The 21,275-nt window shown below is 46.0% G+C and overlaps 2 protein-coding genes across 2 annotated transcripts; one reads left to right on the forward strand and one right to left on the reverse strand.

Annotated features, from left to right (window-relative positions):
- Window positions 1-422: 422 nt before the first annotated feature.
- fam53c (family with sequence similarity 53 member C) lies at window positions 423-3,994 on the reverse strand. Its single transcript, XM_084449632.1, has 3 exons — window positions 3,884-3,994; window positions 2,746-3,608; window positions 423-1,005 (listed from the first exon to the last, which is right to left on the reverse strand). The coding sequence occupies exons 1-3, from the start codon at window positions 3,888-3,890 to the stop codon at window positions 727-729; spliced, it is 1,149 nt and encodes a 382-aa protein (XP_084305758.1). The 5' UTR covers window positions 3,891-3,994; the 3' UTR covers window positions 423-726.
- A 7,393-nt stretch (window positions 3,995-11,387) lies between these two features.
- Window positions 11,388-14,071, forward strand: zmat2 (zinc finger, matrin-type 2). The gene is made up of 6 exons (XM_084450491.1): window positions 11,388-11,421; window positions 11,809-11,908; window positions 12,185-12,308; window positions 12,503-12,576; window positions 12,923-13,068; window positions 13,341-14,071. Exons 1-6 carry the CDS (start codon window positions 11,404-11,406, stop codon window positions 13,482-13,484), a joined length of 606 nt encoding a protein of 201 aa, XP_084306617.1. The 5' UTR covers window positions 11,388-11,403; the 3' UTR covers window positions 13,485-14,071.
- The last annotated feature ends 7,204 nt before the right edge of the window (window positions 14,072-21,275 follow it).

The following is a 21,275-nucleotide window of genomic DNA, read 5'->3' on the forward strand; positions in this document are numbered from 1 at the left end:
TTCCTTTCCATAGTTCTTTTTTTGTATACAGACAAAAATATGGTATCTTAAGGCTTATTCTGAGTTATGGATTGATTTCCGGAAACTATAAGAACTGCAGAAAGAAAACTGCAATGAGAGACTTCCTTTTTGCATAAAACTGAACATAACACATAATTCATCACCATCATTTAGGAAAGTATTTTCTCACTACTTTACCAAAAAAGACAACCCGTGAAGATTGTCCAGTCAAAGAAAGAAAGCAAGTGACCGGGTGGTGTTGGTCTGTCTCTCCCTGTTCCGTTCTAGTCAGGTTAAGGGTGCATTAAGCAGATATCCAATACACACACACACACACACACACACACACACACACACACACACACACACACACACACACACACACACACACACACACACACACACACACACACACACTATGGGATCAGCTGTCATCTCCAGCTTCTGATTATTCACAAGAATGTTTCATCAACGTGTTCTGGAATGTACTCTAATTGGACGACAGCATCAATGGCTACCTGCGTTCTCCGTTGTTATTGGTAGTAGTCAAATCATCACTGTCAACAAGCTCCTATTGGCCCAGATCATCCCACCAGAGAGAGGGTGTGGCGTTGTTCCTGAGAGCCCAGCTGATTGGAGGGTAGCAGGCCAGGGGTGGGGCAGAGTGTTCAACAATGGCAGAAGGGGTGTGGGGAGTGGGAGAAACAACCTCCAATATACAAGTTTCTAATTCTCTTCAATAAGGTTCAAGTCTAGTTCTGTACAATCCCTCTCGAAGACGCTCTGTGGCCCTCCGTCTCTCTCAGGGTCTTCTTCCTCACCCTCATCATCCTCCTCCTCCTCGTCGCTCTCACTCAGAGGTCCGATACTGGTCCTTCCCAGCCCCTCAGCGGGGGAGCAGGAGCCCCGAAAGTCCCCCAGGAAGGGCTCCAGGCCCATGCACACATCCCCTCCACATGCCAGCCTGCCACGCTCCAGACAGCCCAGAGGGTCGGTGCTGCGAGTCTAAGGGGAGGAACAGAGAACACGGAAGGCAGTTAGAGAGGGACAGGGAGAAATATACAGACACAGCACAGCAGTAAGACTGAGATGGACATACAAAACAAAGAAGTATGCACTGTGAGGTGTGAAGTGTCTATCATCTACTGTATATGGGAGGGAAATGTATCAGACATTTTATAGTATCTTATTAACATTGTCTGGTATTAAATTGACAGTACTTGTTTGTGGATCGTCTCTCAGCTAGGAAGGCTGCTGCCAGACGGTGTCAATGGATACGAAGGACAAAAGAATATCCACTAGAACAAGGACCGGGTTCATACTGTACCAAGATGTATCCCCCACCAGAACCAAATCACTTAACACGCTGGCAAAAACATAAAATGTTGTAGTTGGGAAGCTGTTGCTTTGAGCATTACAAGTTTTCCAAAGATTAAAACATGACATGGGAAGGCAGCAGAGATGGGGAAGGCCACTGAAAGGGGAATCTGTAGTGTAACTAAGACTTTCAGCAGCTGTATACAAAGTGTATGCAAATCAGCACCAGTGGCAGCGCCCTCTGCCTGTGCTCCAGGGTTCCCACAGCACCGTGCACCAATGAGTGGCGCTCAGCTCCGTTGTGGCGTACGCCTTGTTGCGCGCCAAGATTTTGACATAATGATTTTATATATATATATATTGCATCCGATCATAATATTTTTAGCCGTTTGGAATGACTTGCACATAGTCCTCCGTGGGAGCAGTGAAAACAAGCGCCAGGGTAATGCTTACGTCCAAGCCATGCCAAACATGTACAAATATTTGGCTTACGATACATTTCACAGGAGAGCATATTGAGACTGATGAGATTACACCCTGTGCTTCCCGTCGAAGGTAAAGCACATTTATCATAGTTTTTCCAACACATTTACATATGCCCCATCGACTTCCATTGTAGCCCAGTCAGAGCCTGCATAAAAACTGCAGCTAGCTCAATACTGGAACGAGTAAGTGAAATTATGGGCTCTGTGTTTCAAGTTCATGGCAGACAGACCACAAATAGGGTTAAATGTCCAAAATAGCACACTACCCCTTTAAGTTGCCCTCACTCTTATAGTGAGGAAATGCTTTGCAAGGCTTGTTAAAGATCTAAACTGTAGCCCAACCTGGACCTCTACCAATTCACATACAGACAAAATAGATCCACAGACAAGGGCATATCCACAACACTCCACACTGTCTTTACCCACCTGGAGAATACCTATGTGAGTATGCTGTTCATTGACTTAAGTTCAGCATTTAAATACCATAGTCCCCCTCAAACTTCCCAACAAGCTCTGGAACCTAAGACTCAACCCCAGCCTGTGCGGCTGAATCCTGGACTTCCTTTCGGGCCGACACCAGGTGGTGAGGATGGGCCCCAACACCTCTGACCCTCAACACAGAGGCCCCCCAGGGCCGCGTTCTGAGCCCTCTCCACCACTCCCTGTACAACCAAGACAGCGTAGCCATGCACAACTCCAACATGATGATTAAGTTCGCAGATGCCACAATGGTAAAAGGCCTGATTACCGACAACGACGAGACGGCCTTTAGGAGTGAAGTCAACAATCTGACACAAGTGGTGCAGCCAGGAGAACAACCTGGGCTTGGCTTGGCGCAGGGTACAGGGCAGGATGACGCCTGAGGCTGGGTGAGGCTTTGAGCGCATAGTTAACTTAGTTACGCTTTTTTTTGTATTGTACTTTTCTACTTGTATTACTGTACCTGAGTCATCTTAGTGAAGTCCAGTACTGGGCGGGCGAAGGGTCTGTCGGGGTCTCTGCGCCTCTTCAAGCCGGGCTTGAGCAGCAGCAGGTCGCAGGGCTGGGAGTGGCAGCGAGGAAGCTGCGGGGGGAGGGCCCTGCGCAGCGAGGACGGCGTGCTACAGGCCGAGGAGGGGGAGGCGGGCACGGGGGGCGGCGGCGCCGTGGGCCGCAGGGGCGGGACCGGCGGCGGGGGCAGGAACTGGGTGGCCGCATCCCTGATGAGGACCGGGGAGAGGGAGAACCGTCGCTGGGGTGGGGGCGGAGGGTGGAGCGGGGAGGGGGAGGAGGAGCAAGAGGACGGGGAGGGGAAGAAGCAGCAGCAGGCGCCCCCGCCTCCGGCCGCATCGCTGGGGTCCCAGGGGAAGTTCCAGGGCAGGGGGGAGTCGGGGGAGAGGGCGAGGCTGAAGAAGGTGGGGCTGGAGGAGGAGTGGAGCGAGGAGTTGAGAGACGAGCTAGGCGCGCGGAGCGGACACGTCCCCCCCGTTGCCCCCCCTCCACTGTGGCACTGGCGGTTGACGGGCGTCCAGACCTTGGAGGCGCTGGGACGCCAGGTGTAGCGGCAGCGGGAGAGGTCCTCTGGCACCGACAGCGAGCGGCAGTGCCGTTTGGGGGGCGGCGGGGGGGGAGGGGGAGCCCCCGGGAGAGACAGGTCTGTTGCGGAGGTGCTGGGGACCAGGGGCCGGTGCAGGGGGTCCCCCTCAGGGAGGTGTTGGTCTTCTGGAGGGACCAGGGGCAGGGGCACGGGCCCGGGGGGGAAGCTGGAGCTCAGCACCCCCGGCAGGCTGGGCTTGGAGGGAGGGCACAGCTGCCAATAGCTGCTCTCTATGGAGGCAGGAGGACAGGGACAAGGCAGAGTGTGAGGACCCTGTATCAAAACTCCTACAAAACGCAACCTTCTAAAGAGATATCACAGATTTCCAGAAGGAAGGCAACAAGGAGGGATGGACTAAGAATATACATCAAACTGGGTGTTAGTTAGTACTACTAACTACTACTGAGGGTATTGTCGCACCCTTAAAAAAAAATGTAGGTGTAGGTGTGGACATGTTTCTTTTGCCATCAATTTGATCCCATACATAAGCCTGTGTGTCACTCACCAGGCATCAATCCATCTGTGGGCCAGCAGACTGCGAGGTTGTTGGGGTCAAGCAGAGACTAGAAGATAAGACAGATTCTGCTTATCTGTTCGGTTATGTTGTGACTTTACAGTATGGAAGCCTAAATATCAAAATATTTCATGTCATCAAGCACCCGTCAGAGCGTAGGAAGGCTTAACTGACACCTAGAGATTCCTATTGAGGAACGAGAATATTTGAACATTATATTAACATACAAGACAATAACATGGAAAGAGACAGGCAGATGGGCAAACATGGGACAGAGAGACAAACCCATACCCCGCTGAGAGCCCCTTGGTGAACGTCGATTTCCAGACTGTTTCTGCAGGCGCTCCACAATTAATGTGACCATGACATGATGGCGAGATGCAGGAGAGGCGGGAGGTAGGGGAGGCAGAGGGGAGGGGGAGGGAGGAGGGGGAGGGGGGGAGTTCGTCTGTCTGTTGGTCCGTCTGATTGTGAGGGGCAGGGGCAGAGCTTCTGCGGCTCCTCTTCCTCACCTCCTCAGGGCCAGCTAGCCCAGCCCAGTCTCACTGAGACATGGTCATGGCTGGGGGCAACTCACCTGAGGGAGGTAAGGGGGGGCAAAGAGGAGAACAAGAAGGAGTAAAGGGGGGGGAGAGAGAGAGAGAGAGAGAAAGAAACATGGTTAACACACTCTGGATTAGGGATGTAACGATAACCGGTATAATGATAAACCATGATAAAATCTGATGGGTAAAGGTGGGTAAAGATGATAAAATTTATCACGATTAAATTATCACAAAAGCTATGTTTGATTCCCGCGCCTTGAAAAACTGTAAATACTGTCCAGCATCATCCAAAGTTAGCAATAAGTCTCCAAGCCGCATTATTTTAATGTTTATGCAAACAAAAAGCGCATAGTGCTGCTAATTTTATTTCTGGTTTTCAATATAAAACTTGGTGAAATGATTTGAATTTATCAGCAGTTTTTGAGCATTTTCAGCACATTTTAACAATACCAACCACGATAATACTGATACCCATGATAATGATGGTTACCATAATCGTCATGTGAAATCTTCATACTTTTACATCTCTACTCTGAATCATGTTCTGAGCTCTTCTGTTCATTCCAGTCTGCTAGGAGACTCATCATTCTGTGTTCCATTCAAGCTATATAGAATTTCACTAAATCAAGATCCAGAGAAATGCCATCCATACTGAACATGATCTGATTGACAGGTCTAACAATTCAAAAGGCCATCATAGTAGTTATTGAGCCTTTTCTGGTCCTAGACCAATAGGAGATATAGTCTAGCTATCTATATATGCCAGGGAGATTAGACTTGTATTCATTCATGTTTTATTAGGCTGTTACAAGGCTGAGTGGACTGACCAATCCTGCCTCTGCAGGTAATTTACACAGCTGGCATTGGAGTGGGTGGGCAACAGAAGGGCACAAATTACTGGCCTGCTGCCACTCTGGGTAGGCAGCTCACTACGTAGTCACTATTATGCATCAAGCACATGACATTCCAGAGGCACGTCTGGACTCTGGTGAGTTTAGTGATGTCACGTGACGTCTGTCAAACAGCTAAAAGCCATTTCGCAAATGATCATGCTACTGTGCTGGAAAGCTATTGTCCAGTAAGTCCAGTTTACATTGGTAAGGGGAGTTTGTAAGGACCACTCGAAATGGGTCCTGTTCGCTATACATCAATTATCATCACCACAGTTATGCCTTATTCACGTGTTAGTATCCGCCCCGCACGAACCCAATGGCTCGCGTTTTAAAGGAATGATGGCATCTGTCTTTCCATTAGCCCGCGAGCTAATCCGCTGGCAGGGCGCACAAAGCACGGGAAAAACCAATTGTGGCTAGCTACATGTTGCTAACAAACCACATTTCACTGTTGTTATTGTAGCCAAAGCCGTGGATTACCTTAACCCGGTCAATAATAGTCCTACCATGCAGCAATTCCAGCAGACCAGCTAACCGGCTGGCGAGACAGCTAGAACACGCACGGCAAAGCTAGCCCACTGACTGGCTATGCTGGCTAACTAGCAGACTGATAGGAGATAAAGCCGACTACCATACTGTCTGACGCTAGCATAGCTACACCAACAATCGCATAGCTGGGTCTTCTGTTATTATGCATAGATGAATCCGTCAAATTGGCAGACTATGCACCCCTCCACTCTTCCCTAAATGTTAAATCTGTGGTTTGCATAGGAGATAAATCAGAGCATTTACTGCCAGCTCGAGCTGCACCCTTGGACCGCTGCTGTCATGGCCAGGACGCGCGTGCGAGCAAAACACGGGCCATGCAGAATGATGCGGTGAAGCGCTGTTTTTTTTTCTTACAAATAAAGCTGATGTAAATAAACATGCATTTTGTCACCTCTCAATGAAATCGCATACCTACCTTGACGACAAACACCGCCACCGGACCACAGGCAGGGTTAAATAGCCACCGCTCGTGAAGGATAAACCAATTTGGAGCCTTGTGCGGCTCGCGACTAGCCACGCTAATGCACGGCTATGGGTCTCCGATGTATTGACCTATTAAAAGCATAACATAGCAGACCGTTTTTTATAAGACCACCGACATCAATTAACGATCAGATCGTATCAAACTGTGGTTTATATATCCACGACATAATTCGTCGTTGAATTCGTAGAATCAATTCACACGTCGTCCATTTAAAAAATAAAAAACACCGTTCACACGCCCGTGAACGATTGGAATTCATAAATAACATTTACGGTGCGAGGGAGAGGAGAAGGGAACAGAGGGGTGGGGGATGAGAGAGGGAGGATTCAGTCACGGCTAATTCAATACAAAATATTTATCTAAACTGACAGATACAATTAATGCATAATCTTGGATAAGAATAATTTTTCAACAAAAAAGATAAATATCGCAAGGTTTTAATCTCACATAGCCTAACATGCATCATGGACTAGGCGACGCATGGCCATATGAAGCGTGGGACTTGTAGTTCATTCATTGCGACCGAGGTAAATGGATGGAGGGTTGTTTTCAATATAACAGAACGATAGCTTTGAAACAGGACACGATGACTAGTGCCTTCACGTACACTGTCCTATCAACGTATATGATCATACAGTAAGAATGAAAGGTGATTTATTACTGGAGTTATCAGCCTCAAATTGACAGGAGCGCATGTGTCGTATTGTCCACCCTGCCCCCTTGTGGACGTGTATAATGCAGCTGGAGAGGTTACAAGTACCCATGTTGTGATCTCTAATCTAAAACAAATTCAGTGCGAGGTCATAATATAACTCAATACACAAGGTTGATGCATCACGACAAACGGTAAATGGGAGCTGCCCATGTATGAGACCCTGATTGCTTTACTGTAATGACAGACCAATGACCACATGCCAAAATATTTTAGAACACATGATCTTTATTAATTTTGATCTGTTAAGTTGTACAACATTGAGGAAAAAACAAAAAACTACAACACAAAGTGACAGCACGTCCCCATCAGAAATTCTGTTTTGAGAAAAACAGTGCAGTGTTGGGCAGAGAAGGGAGGATGGTGTGTCTGGCGAGGTGGAGAGCCTGACAAGGGAGGATGCTGCGTGTCTGGAAGAGGTGGAGAGCAGAGAAGGGAGGAAGGTGCGCACCTGACAGGCAGTAGGGTCAAAGACTGGTGAACATGTGACAACAGCAGGTGAGCCACAACAGCAGGTGTGCCAACAACAATATTTAAAGAGAAAACAGCAGTGAGGAGGGGAGACAAAGGAACAGTGAAACCGTGGCAAGACTACATTAGTGCTGAACTAGTACATTATCCAAAAGTGAGAAATACTGTGGGTCCACAACCAAACCAATAATATCATAGGTGATGCATAGTTTAGGGAAAGGGTGTTTGATACAAAACATACATGTACCGAGTGAATCTAAACTGACAGGATTAAAGTGATACAGTCCATGATTTGACTGCCAGAGGCTCTTAACACACGTGCACAACTGCAGGTCTGACTAGCCGTGATAGGCCGTTGAAATACAAAAAAATATATATATATATAAAAAAAAATAACACACCCTTCCTTTGTCTTCCTAAGGTCGCCCCATCCCATTTCACACGGTGTTAATGGGTGAAATCTTCAGCTCTACTAGACGGTGGAGCAATCCAGTCATGTCAGATCAGCGATCTCTCAAAGGGAAGGGAGTAAGGAAGGATGCAAGAGTATTCAGACCGAGGCCACGGAGGAACGAGCCAGGATCAGTAAGGCTTCCAGGGCAGGCAGTCGCTCAGCACGGGCACCTGCTGGTGGTAGGAGCAATCGAGGGCATTGCTGAGGGGGAGGTCCTGATGGCGGTTGGCCTCCAGGAGGAGGCGGAGCCAGCCAAAGACATCATCCTCGGTCGTGACCTGGCCACTGGAGGAGTAGCAGCTGGAGCAAGGCTGAGCTGAGGGCGGCCCGGGGCTGGACATGTCCATCTGGGGGGGAGGGAGAGGGCCAGAGACTTAGTCAACCTTCACACCAGCAGGTAGCTAAAATAAGATGGTAGTACCTGAATTTGAAGATTTAAAAAAACAAAAAACATTTGATTTATCACAATATGGTTTTAAGCCAGAAGACCAATTTCTTAGGACTACATCTCACCGGAGGCCCCATCCAGGGGCTGTCGAAAGACAGGCTGGCGGGTTCAGGGGACAGGGTGGCTTTAGAGCTCGGTGGCGTGTCCCTCTCCCTCACCCTTCCTCCCTTGTCCTCATCCAGCTCCCTGTTCATCTGCTCCAGAAGGCCCTGTCTGCAGAGGGCAGGAGACAACACCCTTTCCCTCAAGTTTACACTCCTACATAAAAAGACTGGTGCAAAGACTTGGAACAAGGAGAGGGCGAACAAGGAGAGGGCAAATGCACATTTGAGGAAAGAGGGTGTAGAGCAGGGGCCACGGCAGGCTCTGACTGAAAGGGCAGAGAAGGGACCAGTTTAGGTTCTGACTGTGACATGGTAGAAGACTCCTGCATAGGGCCCGTTTGTGACGTACAGCTGGTCGATGGGGTCTTGTGCCTCGGCGTCTCCCTGGGGGTTGGAGGTGGGCGGGTCCCAGGCGTGCAGCGCCCTCCTCCACAGACGCACCTGCATGTCCCACGACCTGCGGCTGTACTTCCTGTGCTTGTTAGGGGTGGAAGGGTGGAGCCCCGGGATTCGCAGACGCCTGGTGGGGGGAGGGGGGACAAGGCAGAATCTAGGAATAGGAACAGTCAACTTAGACAAAGAGCCAGAATTGTGTGTAGATATTAACTGATTAACTGGGATTTGAAGGACCCATGTCCACTACTGTTCTGGTGTAGCCAATCAAACAGGCTTTATCCAAGTCTAGACAGGCTCTGGTGTGGATCTCTGGGGTATGGGAGAGGGTCATCATGTACGTGTGAGGTGTGTCGTACTTGGGGACCTGCCGGAGGTAGCTCAGGTAGGCGCGTGTGTGTGTGGTGTGTCGTACTTGGGGACCTGCCGGAGGTAGCTCAGGTAGGTGTGTGTGTGGTGTGTCGTACTTGGGGACCTGCCGGAGGTAGCTCAGGTAGGTGTGTGTATGTGTGTGTGTGTGTGGAGTGTCGTACTTGGGGACCTGCCAGAGGTAGCTCAGGTGGGTGTGTGTGTGGTGTGTCGTACTTGGGGACCTGCCGGAGGTAGCTCATGTAGGTGTGTGTGTGGTGTGTCGTACTTGGGGACCTGCCAGAGGTAGCTCAGGTAGGTGTGTGTGTGTGTGTGTGGTGTGTCGTACTTGGGGACCTGCTGGAGGTAGCTCAGGTAGCCGGAGGTGTTCTTCCCGTACTGGATCTGTTTCTGCCGCCGCTTCAGTACCGACTCGTTGCTCTCCATGTGGGTGGGGTCCAGGTTGCGGGGACCCCAGCGCATCCCTGACGGACACCTGGGGGTCGAACAGGTCACCAACACAGGGTCACCAACACAGCTTGCAGTATGATGCCTTTAAGCATTGACATTATGGCAGATATTCAATTAAACAGATGGCATGATTATGTATGGACGATGCTAATCTGCAAACATACCCACCATGACTATGAACCATGTTAATCTATAAAAATGACCATCATGACCATCTATGGACCATGCTAATCTGCAAACATGACCATTGTGGTAATCTAGAACGTTAATGTTAATCTATAAACACCATGTTAATCTAAATTCCTGACCTCCTGATTCCATCCATGTCTTCTGTTCCCACGGCGACATTGGCAGTAGACATGCTGAGGATACAACGCTCCAGGATGGAGGATCTGACCACACAGGACGGAGATCAGGGGTCAAGGGTCAAACAAGACTTTCCACTAATCTTTTAAAAAGTCAGGGGAAATTTAACTTGAAGTGTTTGGACAACACTGTACCTGCGAGGCTTGTGTGTGGCCGAGGCAGGCCCTCGATCTCCACTCAGGGTGGAAGGAGGCATGGCTAGGGCTGGATTACTGAAAACGTAACAGGATCAAATTAATTCTGGAAAGCTTATCCTGTGCCTGATGGGTTGGGCTCTATGAATAAGTAATTAATTGTACATGACACCCATGTTATGTACAAATAAACCTACTTGAACCATGACAGCAAAAAAAATTCAGTTGTTTAGTTGTACCCGACAAGGCTCTCGTAGACCGAGCTGCAGCCAGGCAGCAGCCATGGTTCTGGGCTGCAGGTCGGAGACGGGAACCTGGACAGGAAGCCTGGAGGCGGCTCCGGCAGGCCGGGCCACAGAGGCACGGACCAGCCCCTAGAAAAGGAGCAGCACAAGGACAAACATGACAGCCAGTCAATCGCTCATTCACCATCTACCCTGCACTGAGAGACAGGGTAGCATGAATGAGAGAAATGGAAGATCTGTGTTCTTGGTGGTGAGGAGTGCTCTTCACACAACCCAACTGACTGTAGAGACCTGCAGCCACAAACTCCTTGTTAAGTCAAGTGGATTGTTAGGTCAAACAATTAGGCTATAGTCACACAATTTTGGATAATCAAGAAAAAACAACAGACAAACCTCGGCTCCATAATAGGACTCTGAAATGCGTTTTCCACGCGTGTTGTCATGCTGAATGAGGCTGCGGTCATGCAGTAAACGTGCCATTGTCGCGCTGGACAGGTTTAAATTAAGGATAATTAAGATTTGAATTAACAACAGGTGACGAGGGGGCGGGCCGCTAGGTGTGAATCTTACATTTACGTACTCAAATTGCCTTAGCGCCCTTATGTTTTGATTATTCCAAATAATTTGATAATTTAATCTGTTCAAATAGCCTACTGTCAATATTATCACTATACCTGCCGAAAATCTGAACCCCAACGCCACAGGGCAATAATAGGCTAGAATTTATTTATGAAATGAAATAACAACCTGATTTGAAACTTTTCGAACGCATTTTAGCATGCTGTTACTGGGTTGATTTATTTGTGCTCAATAAACACAATTTACAAAACGGGTTATTTCATTCCAGATGTTTTGCGACAATACGCCGTAAACTGACACTTCCTTGGAAACAAGATGGCGTCCAGCAGTGGGGTATGTGTTTTTGTATGTTTCTCTCTGGTCTTATAACCAAATTGATTAAATGTAAGACTATGATTGGGTGAAAATAATTCCAGTACAAGTTAGATCTCACATCTTGCTAGAAAGTTTGATTTTGAGACACAAATGCGGCTAAAAACAGATCGTCAAATCTTCCAACTCTAATGAACGACGAGCAACAACCGAAGCGACAACAGTTAACAGTCTAACTTACTTTAGGCTTATTAGTGGCAGTTAGTGTTGTCTTAATCAGAAGACAACACTAACTGTTATTTTGCATAATGCAGTACACACTGGATTGAGCGTCAATAATGTAGAGATTGTCTTTGTCTGGCTATTTTTTATCTAGCTAATTCATAGTTTTCTCTCTTATTATTACAGTCCAGCAGCAGTAAGAATGACTTCCGTCGGAAGTGGGACAAAGATGAATATGAACAACTGGCTCAGAAACGTCTCACAGAGGAGAGGGACAAGAAAGATGGTAAAATGGGCGTCGATATTTAAATAGTTCCCATCCACTGTGACTTCTTTGTGTCTGAATATACAGTACTCAAATCTATGGGTCTGATTTTAAAGTAGTAGTACATTGATCTCCAATGATAATGTTGATTTAAGGACTGTTAAGCTCATTCATATTAAACTGTTAAACAAATTACATGAACACGTCCTGAACACGCACACACACATACACATACACAATGATTATGTTTTTACTTAGATGTGTCCTATTCCGTCTACTTCTGCCACCTACCACCAGGCAAGCCAGTGCCCCCGGTCAAGCGTGAGCTCCTGCGTCACCGTGACTACAAAGTGGATCTGGAGTCCAAGCTGGGGAAGACCATCGTCATCACCAAGACAACGCCCCAGGCCGAGATGGGGGGGTACGTGCCTCTTAACCGGCGTCTGGCCCAAACCAAGCCTTTAAGCCCTGCAAAGAGAAGAATTGACTAGACTAGAATTTACTTAACTTTTCACCAGATTGCTTACTCATGTCCTGTACATGTATATCCGCCAAGTCAGACAGGAAGACTTGCATCAGGAATACTAGCCCTATTCCTCTGTTCTGTCTCTGTAGGTACTACTGCAACGTGTGTGACTGTGTTGTAAAAGACTCCATCAACTTCCTGGACCACATCAATGGAAAGAAACGTAAGTATGCAGGGAATATTGTCAGCCCCGTCTGAAATACAGCATGGGTTGCAGGACACATTACATTAGAGTAATTTAGCAGACGCTTTCATCCAAAGCGACTTGCAATAATTGCATTTAACATAGGTAGTGTACTACTACTCGCCAGAACTCAAGTGCATCTCCTTTCCTCTCTCTCAAGTGACTAAGAGCATTATCTAGAGATCTGGTAGGAATGCTTTTTTGGGTACGTGCCTCGCATATCTGATCTGTGTGCTGGACCCAGGTCTGCAGGGCAGAAGTAGCAGTGTACACATTCTGGTTCTGATTCTGAAATGATCTCCTCTCGTTTGATTTGTCCTCCCAGACCAGAGAAACCTGGGCATGTCCATGCGCGTGGAGCGCTCCTCTCTGGACCAGGTGAAGAAGAGGTTTGAGGTGAACAAGAAGAAGATTGAGGAGAAGCAGAAGGAGTACGACTTTGAGGAGCGCATGAAGGAGCTCAGGGAAGAGGTGAGGGATGACAGGGCTGTTATACTCTTGTGTGTGTGCGTGTGTGTATGTGGGCACGTATGCATTTATGAATGGTTTGCCCATCATAAACCTGGAGATGTACCTCTACGCACTATGAGTGAGAATAGAGGAGTTCCATGTAGCTGAAATGTGAAGGTGTGTCTGTACTATGGTTACCTGGATTGAGTTGAGTGGCTGCAGAGAGGTGCCGTCAAAACCCAGTCAGAAAATGCCATTCTAACAGTGTAAACATTGATATGTGTCTGTCTCAGGAGGAGAAGGCCAAGGCATATAAGAAGGAGAAGCAGAAGGAGAGGAAGAGGAAGGCGGAGGAGGACCTGGACTTTGAAGAGGACGACGAGATGGCGGCCGTCATGGGCTTCTCAGGGTTCGGCTCCTCGAAGAAGGGCCACTGACCTCCTTCTGGGTCACACTGGCTGTGTGACCCAGACCCCATATGACCTCCCTCCCTCTGGGGTTAAGTCTCTCTCTCTCTCTCTCTCTCTCTCTCTCTCTCACTCACATACACACACACACACACACACAGCTGCAGGCATTTATATTCTCAAATCCTGTCATTGTTTATGTGCTCATATAAATGCAAGCTAGCTTTCATGGTCAGCATGTGGGCTATTTTTTTAGAAGAGTTAAGACATGTTTGAGATTTTTTTGCTATTTGATAACAAGTACAGGGATAGAGGTCAACTGCAATGATTTTCTGTCTAAAGCTACAGCAGCAACTCCCATTGACTTATGTCCTAATGTGAGGACTATATGTCTTTATTCCACTGCGTGCATTAACTGAGTTGTGTCTGTAGAAATATACAATGGACATTTGTTTTTGTATTAGTTTTTATCTACTTTCTGTTGTGGGTTCTTTTCAGAGCATATCTAATATCAGCCTGTGTTTCATGTACATATTACCCTCACAAGTCCCTGCTCCTCAGACCAAGGCCTTCTGGACACATGGGGAGCTGTGCAGTAGACGGATCTATGTGTTAGGATTAGCAATGATTCATATAATAAATTACTTTGTAAATGTGGTGTTCTGATACTTCGATATGCCTATATAATGCATTTAAATAAGAATTAGGTAACATTTATTGCAATATACATTGGATCAGTTACACCAGAAAGCACACAGACAACGAAGAGTCTTTAACATCAGAATTGTTTATTAATGAACATTGAAGTTGAAGAAACAAATCTATTGAAATATTGCCCAGAAGAACCTCTGGAGTTGTAACAGCCCCCTGGGATTGGTCAGTTCAGGGCCTTCCAGTTGCTATGGGGATGTCTCAGGTGGTGTCTGAACTTGTCGATCCCTGGACAGAAAGAGGAGAGTCAGTAGTGGTGGGCATTCCGGCTCTTTTTAGTGAGCCAGATCATTTGGCTCAGCTCAGCAATAAGAGCCTGCTCTTTCGGCTCCCAAATGGCTCTTCATTTTACCAATTGTGCCTTTCATATTTAAAGGAGTAGTAAAGGGAAAATGCATGTTTAGCCCTGTTTTAAGGTTACTTATTATACAATGGTTCAGATCAAAACTTTGACAAAACTAGCACTTTTGAGAAAGTGATAATTGCTCTACCACCGTTTAGGTCATACAATGGATGTGGGTGGGCACCTTGAAAAATCATTCAAAAACATGTTAAACTCGATTTCAAAGACAAAAAGCTCACAGAGGGGGTAATTGGTGTCTGTTGGGGTCCGTTGTAGATGTGTAGATCAATCCGCAGAGGGGATTCAGGAAGCGGAACTACTTATGGTACTTGTTATTGTTTATGTTGCTAGGCTACCTAGTTTGCGGAAGTTTACACACGCATGTGCTGCGACTGAATAGTTCTATGCTAAATATTTAAAAAAGCCTTTCCAGATGAACTAGAATCTTACTTCATGGCAAATTATATGTCAGAACGCCAACTAACACCTCGGTGAGTTTCTTGTCTTTAAAATTGAGAGTTTAACATGTTTTTTGAGTGATTTTTCAAGGTGCCCATCCACATCCATTGTATGACCAAAACGGTGGTAGAGCAATTATCACTTTCTCAAAAGTGCTAGTTTTGTCAACGTTTTGATCTGAACCATTGTATATGATCATAAGTAACCTTAAAACAGGGCTAAACATGCATTTTTCCTTTACTACTCCTTTAATCCAAATGTAATGCTGTTTTGACCTATATCACTTAAATTATTAGATATAATTATACTAAACCTTAAGCTTTCCAGAATACCATCATTTTACATCATGTTTGGTATAAAAAGATTACATGTGAAAACATAAAACACTATTACACATGTTTATTAAACATTTTATTTATACAAATCACTCAATCAAACGGAACACACTCAATCAAACGGAACACACTTCCCAGCTCAATGAAGGAACATACTGCCTCCTCCTTTACAGCAGTAGCTTTTTAAAGAGACACCACTTTCCACTTTAACAGAAAAAGCAGGTAGATATGTCTTAAAACCTGGACAAATAAAACCAAAACAGCAGCACCCAACAGTTTTAGCTGTATCTATCAACTAACAACTATCTATTCATGAACTACCTACACTCTTGTATTTATTTACAAAAAAATAAATCGTCTCTCAGTCGGGAGCCAGCTCTCATTGTTCACTTAAAAGAGCTGGCACATAGAGCTGTATTGTTTGCGACCGACCCATCACTAAGAGTCAGACTGCTGCTACCAAGAAGAGACACACCTGGCATTGACAGTCGGTGGGTGTCCACCGCTGCACTCACCGTCACCTGGGCCAAGCCTAAATTGTACTCGGTATACTGGGGAGGGGTTGAAGTGGCCAGGCATGATAGTGTACAGTATACAGTATATGCCCCGTACATCAGCTGTATAACTATCAAGCAATTAACTTATTCCAAATGTCCTGATCCTGACTGGCTAGACGCAGGCTGTGGGGTGACAGGATGCGGCCTCCTGAGGGTAAGGGGAGGAGCTCACCTTGTTTCTCCATGAAGAGAGGGACCCTGAGGACGCCGAAGCACATGAACGTGGACATCAGAGGTGCATGATGGCCTCGGCCCACAGGAGCAGCACCAGCGCCGGGCAGTTGTTCCCAAATGTCTGAGACAGACGACGGCAGAGAAGACGTGGGTGAGAGGATGAGACAAAGCCATCTGCTGAGCTACACATGTCACTGCCTTACTGGTTCTATTCCCTACACTCCTTTGGGATCCAGGGAGGTCCACCACAAGCATTAAAACAAACAAAATGGGGCGTTGGAAATTTAGGGGTGGACAACAGCCTCTAAAAAGGGTAACAGAAGAATTGTCAAAATTGACCCACCCTCCATTCTATGACTACCCGCGGTTCTATAGCCCTACCCTCCGTTCTATAGCCCCACCCTCTGTTCTATAACCCCGCCCTCTGTTCTATAGCCCCACCCTCTGTTCTACAGCCCTACCCTCCATTCTATAGCTCAGTTAGGGCAAGGATTTTTTTTCCTTCACTTTTTCCATCACTCAAGCCTTTGAGCCAGCTAGGTCCACAGGTCACTCTCAGGCCAAGGTGACCACTAGTCATTCTGGGGAGACTCTGGTGCAACACAAGTAACCTCCGTGGACAGACAGACAGACAGACAGAGTGATCTGCCCTGCTCCAGAACACACCAGGAGACGAGGACTGGTGACAACTCCTCCATGTGTGTATGCTCTTCATCTGGCCGTGTTCTCCTATGGTGCCCTGGTCAGAAAAGAGACCAGCATACACCAGGCCAGAGGGTAGACGACGCCTGGGGAGAGGAAAGGTAACCCAGACTCAGAGGGTCATACACCTCCCACTAGTGGCCAAGAAACAGATAACATCTTGTCACATTAGCTTTTACAGAGATACCATGATCATACAGTAAATGTTGTTTGTCTATCGTCTAAAAACTCTTCATTGTGCATTAGATAGATAGCAGACTGCCTTCACTGCCGTGTGCCCCTCTAAGAAGTGAGTTGAGTGTACCTGAGAAGACATAGCAGGCAGACATGAGGTGGCCAACAGGCTCAGTCCTCTAGTTGGCGGCGCCCAGAGCCAGTGCGGTGGTCATGGCACAGCGCGCGTAGTTGGAACAGGAAGTGGGTCAGGTTGGCCAGAGCCAGGTAGAACCGTGTTCCCAAAGGCAAGCGCGTAGCCATGCAGCCACCAGGGTGGCGACTGAGGACAGCAGGACACAGACAGTCACAGAGAGAAAGACAGGTAGACATAAAGCCACATAGCACAAGGAGGCTTAGAGTAGCAGGGTTCACATTATACAACCCGACATGGCTTGAGAGGGCCTTACATCGACATCTTTGGGAGGGAGTGATTACTTATAGGGTGCTGTGTGGTTCAGTTGATTGTGTAAAGCCTGTTGCCGTTTAAATAAAAGCTATGGCAGAATGGAATTGGTTAAACTAAAGGGCCTGGGTACAGTTTTACTGTGTGTGTGTGTGTGTGTTTGCCCGTTTTATTTCTGTCCGTTGCACAAAGACTCACAAATTCATCTTTTTCCAACAGATGAAGGTCATGCTCTGTCCACTGATCTTAAAACACTCACCTATTCCCTGTCAGAGCACTGCGCAATATAACCTGCTAAAAACTACATCATAACCTCCCACTCTTCCTTCCTGTCTTCAGGAAGTGGAAACAGAGCAGAGAGAGAGAGCAGCACAGCACGCTTTGCTAGCTACAGCATTTTAACATGCACGCTGACGCCTAAAACATGCACCCTCGCTACCAGATTGGCTGACGGCTGGTGTCGGGGTGGAGAAAAGAGGCCGGGTCGTAGTCTGGTTATTGCCAACATCAGTGGGCTGAGATAACCAAGTTTCCAGATGTAGGTGGTTTGTTGTGTAACAAAATGAGATGATAATAATTATATCTCTCTGAAATTAGTTGGGCCTACATGTATGGCAAAAATAATTTCAGTACCTAAGTTAACTATTGTGTAGCTGGATCACATACAACTTACATGTGTCTGAATAGGACATTGGAGACATTCTTCGGTCAGTCTTGCTTGGCTCTATGAAAGCAAACCCAAACTTGAGGCCTGCATAAAAAGAACATCGCAAGTGTATTAGCTATTAGCTACCATGAATTAAAGGAGTAGTAAAGGGAAAATGCATGTTTAGCCCTGTTTTAAGGTTACTTATGATCATATGCAATGGTTCAGATCAAAACGTTGACAAAACTAACACTTTTGAGAAAGTCTGATAATTGCTCTACCACGTTTAGGTCATACAATGGATGTGGGTGGGCACCTTGAAAAATCATTCAAAAACATGTTAAACTCTCGATTTCAAAGACAAGAAGCTCAACACAAATTGCTTCCAATGAGCAGGCTAGCTCCTTGCTTGCACGGCAACTGCCGCCATTGGTGTGTATGTGCGTATGTATGGGTGAATGAGAGGCCTTCATTGTCAAGCGCTTTGGATAAATGCGCTATACAGGGCTGCCAAGTTTGGAGTGAGATTTTTTTCACTTCACAAGTAGGCCTACTTGTGCAGTGGACTTATGCAACCGGGCATTGGCCATTAGCGGTTTTGATCCCGAGCTCCCGGCTAACGTTAGCTAGCTATGAACATCAACATGGGAAACTGGCCTGGACCAGATCGCGCGCGAAAGAACCATGGAAGTTGTCAGCCCTGTCTGATTCTGCTGCTGCTGCAGGTAACTTTAACCTTACGAATAATCTTTTAAGTCTGTTTTCTAATACAGCGACCAGATAGGCCTACAGGCAGTAGTGGGCCTAGTGGAGGGTGGGGGAGGGAGAGTGAGTCGGTGGCATCTCATCTCTCATTTCAATACATCTCAATTATTTATCCACAGACATGCAGTAGGCTATATTATACTTCTTATCCACCACTACAAATGTTCAGTTTCAATTCAGACTAGGGCTGCGAGCAGCAGTGAGACCCTCGCACCCCACGCGGCGCCAAAAAAGCGTGTGCTATTTCGGTCAGTACTGAGAGAAACTTCCTGTCACCAGTAGGGCCATTACAGAATTGGAGGACATTTTCAGTCCCAGCCATGAAATGTCATATAATAACAACTCTCATGCACCCCCCAAAACAGCATTTTGCTCTTGTCCCACCTTCTTGTTGACCAACTTGCATGTCAAATATAACATTAAAAATATGTTTTAAATGTACCTTTCTTGCTATTATTTGCTTGATCTATGTCTCTTATAATTGTTTTATTATTATTATTATTATTATTATTCATCAACATATTTTAAATAGTTGTCATAATAAACTTAAACTAAAAATAAACGTGTCCCACAACATGCATGCACCCTGTTACTTAAACCTATTTAGCCTAGCAGAGGAAGATAAAAAACTGTGAGTTACATGTCACACAGGAAATTACATCATCAAGACATTAGGTAAAGAAATGGCAAGACCAAAGGTAAGTCCTCTCTTCAACTTTTCATATTTTTCTAATATTTTCAGCCTTGATTGACTGTGTCACTCTAACTAATGCAACCCTGTTACTCATATTATTAGAATAAGACACTTTTTTTCTTTCTTTTTTTATTCATATAACTATGTTTGACCTCGACCTTGATGCTAACAAACATTACTCAGCTAGCATCTGTTCCTGAGGTAAAAGCTAACATTAGCATGGATTTGTAACCCTGTTACCATAATTTGAGTAACAAGGGGTGCGCTAGAGTAACAGGGTTGCATAAAATTAAATGTGTATAATCCCATTTTATTTGAAATGAGTGTGTATTCATGGTGAATGTGACTTTCTTTACTTAATGTTATAAGGATTTACTAAAAAATATTTTAAAATATACTGTTTTCAGGTTCTTGAGTTTTGGTAACAGGGTTGCACCAAGCATAGCACACACATCAAATAAAACCTCTCATAAAAAGTGTACCTTTGATGCCTGAGCTGGACCAATCACATATTTGATGTTTTTTTTGCCTGTTTTTCTTAAATACATAACAGAAAATGCTAAAAATAAATGGTCAGTTTTTCAAGAGGGTAGATGCCTAATTGTCCTCCAATTCTGGAATGACCCAGTAGGTGGCGCTATAAGCGTGACTCAATACCAACGCATAGATGTGTTCAGGACAGAACCTTCATGAAGCATGAGAAATATCGGACAAATTGGATAATATATGGAGGAGTTATGAGGACTTCCTGTTTTATGGCGAAACGTCAAAATTTGCAGCGGTGCCACAGCAAGGGTGTTTAACGTAACATTTTTTGATAACTTTTAATCAGAAAGGTCTTCAGATGAAGCAGACCGAGTGTGAAGTCGATCGGATGAAATCTGTAGGAGGAGTTTGTTAAAGTACGAGGGATGGAAATGTAAAAAATGAGCAAAATGGTGGACTTCCTGTTGGACTTAGGGTATGGCTCCAAGAGACTTTTTCTGTGTGTGGATAAATTAGCTATGTCTATCAACTTTCGTTTGCCTACGAACACTGGAAGGTGGGGCTCACCATTGTAAACTTTCCAGGGGGCGCTCTGGAGCCGTTTTGCTACGCCCATTTCCGGCACCCATGAAATATCTTCTTCTTTTTTTTCCCGGGACTGACGTATCTGCCAAGTTTCAAGCGTTTTCATGGATGTTTAGGCCGCCAAAAAGAAATTTGTGGTTTCACCAGTAGGTGGCGCTATAAGTTTGACTCAATACCGATGCATAGATGTGTTCAGGATGCAACCTTCATGAAGCGTGAGCAATTAGGTGCAAATCAGATAATGTATATACGAGTTATGAGGACTTCCTGTTTTATGGCAAAATGTCAAAAATTGGCGGGGCGCCACGGCAAGGGTGTTTGGTGAAAACTAATTTTTTTTAAATAACTTTTGATCACAAAGGTCTTAAAATGAAGCTGACCGAATATGAAGTTGATCGGATTAAATCTGTAGGATCGGATTAAATCTGTAGGAAGTATGAGGCATGGAAATGGTAAAAACAAGGAAAAAATGGCACATGAAGAGCAAAATGGCTGACTTCCTGTTGGATATTGGGTATAGCTCCAAGATACATTTTAGTGTGTCTCGATGAACTACATATGCCCACCGAATTTCGTTCGCCTACATCAAACTGAAAGGTGGAGCTCGGCATTTTAAATTTTCCAGGGGGCGCTCTTGAGCCGTTTTGCCACGCCAATTTCCGTCACCCAGGAAATATCAATATATATTTTTCACTGGGACTGACGTATCTGCAAAGTTTCATGCGTTTTCATCGATGCTTAGGCC

Source organism: Borostomias antarcticus (assembly GCF_949987555.1).
Source record: "Borostomias antarcticus genome assembly, chromosome: 15".
In the NCBI taxonomy this organism is placed as follows: Eukaryota; Metazoa; Chordata; class Actinopteri; order Stomiiformes; family Stomiidae; genus Borostomias; species Borostomias antarcticus.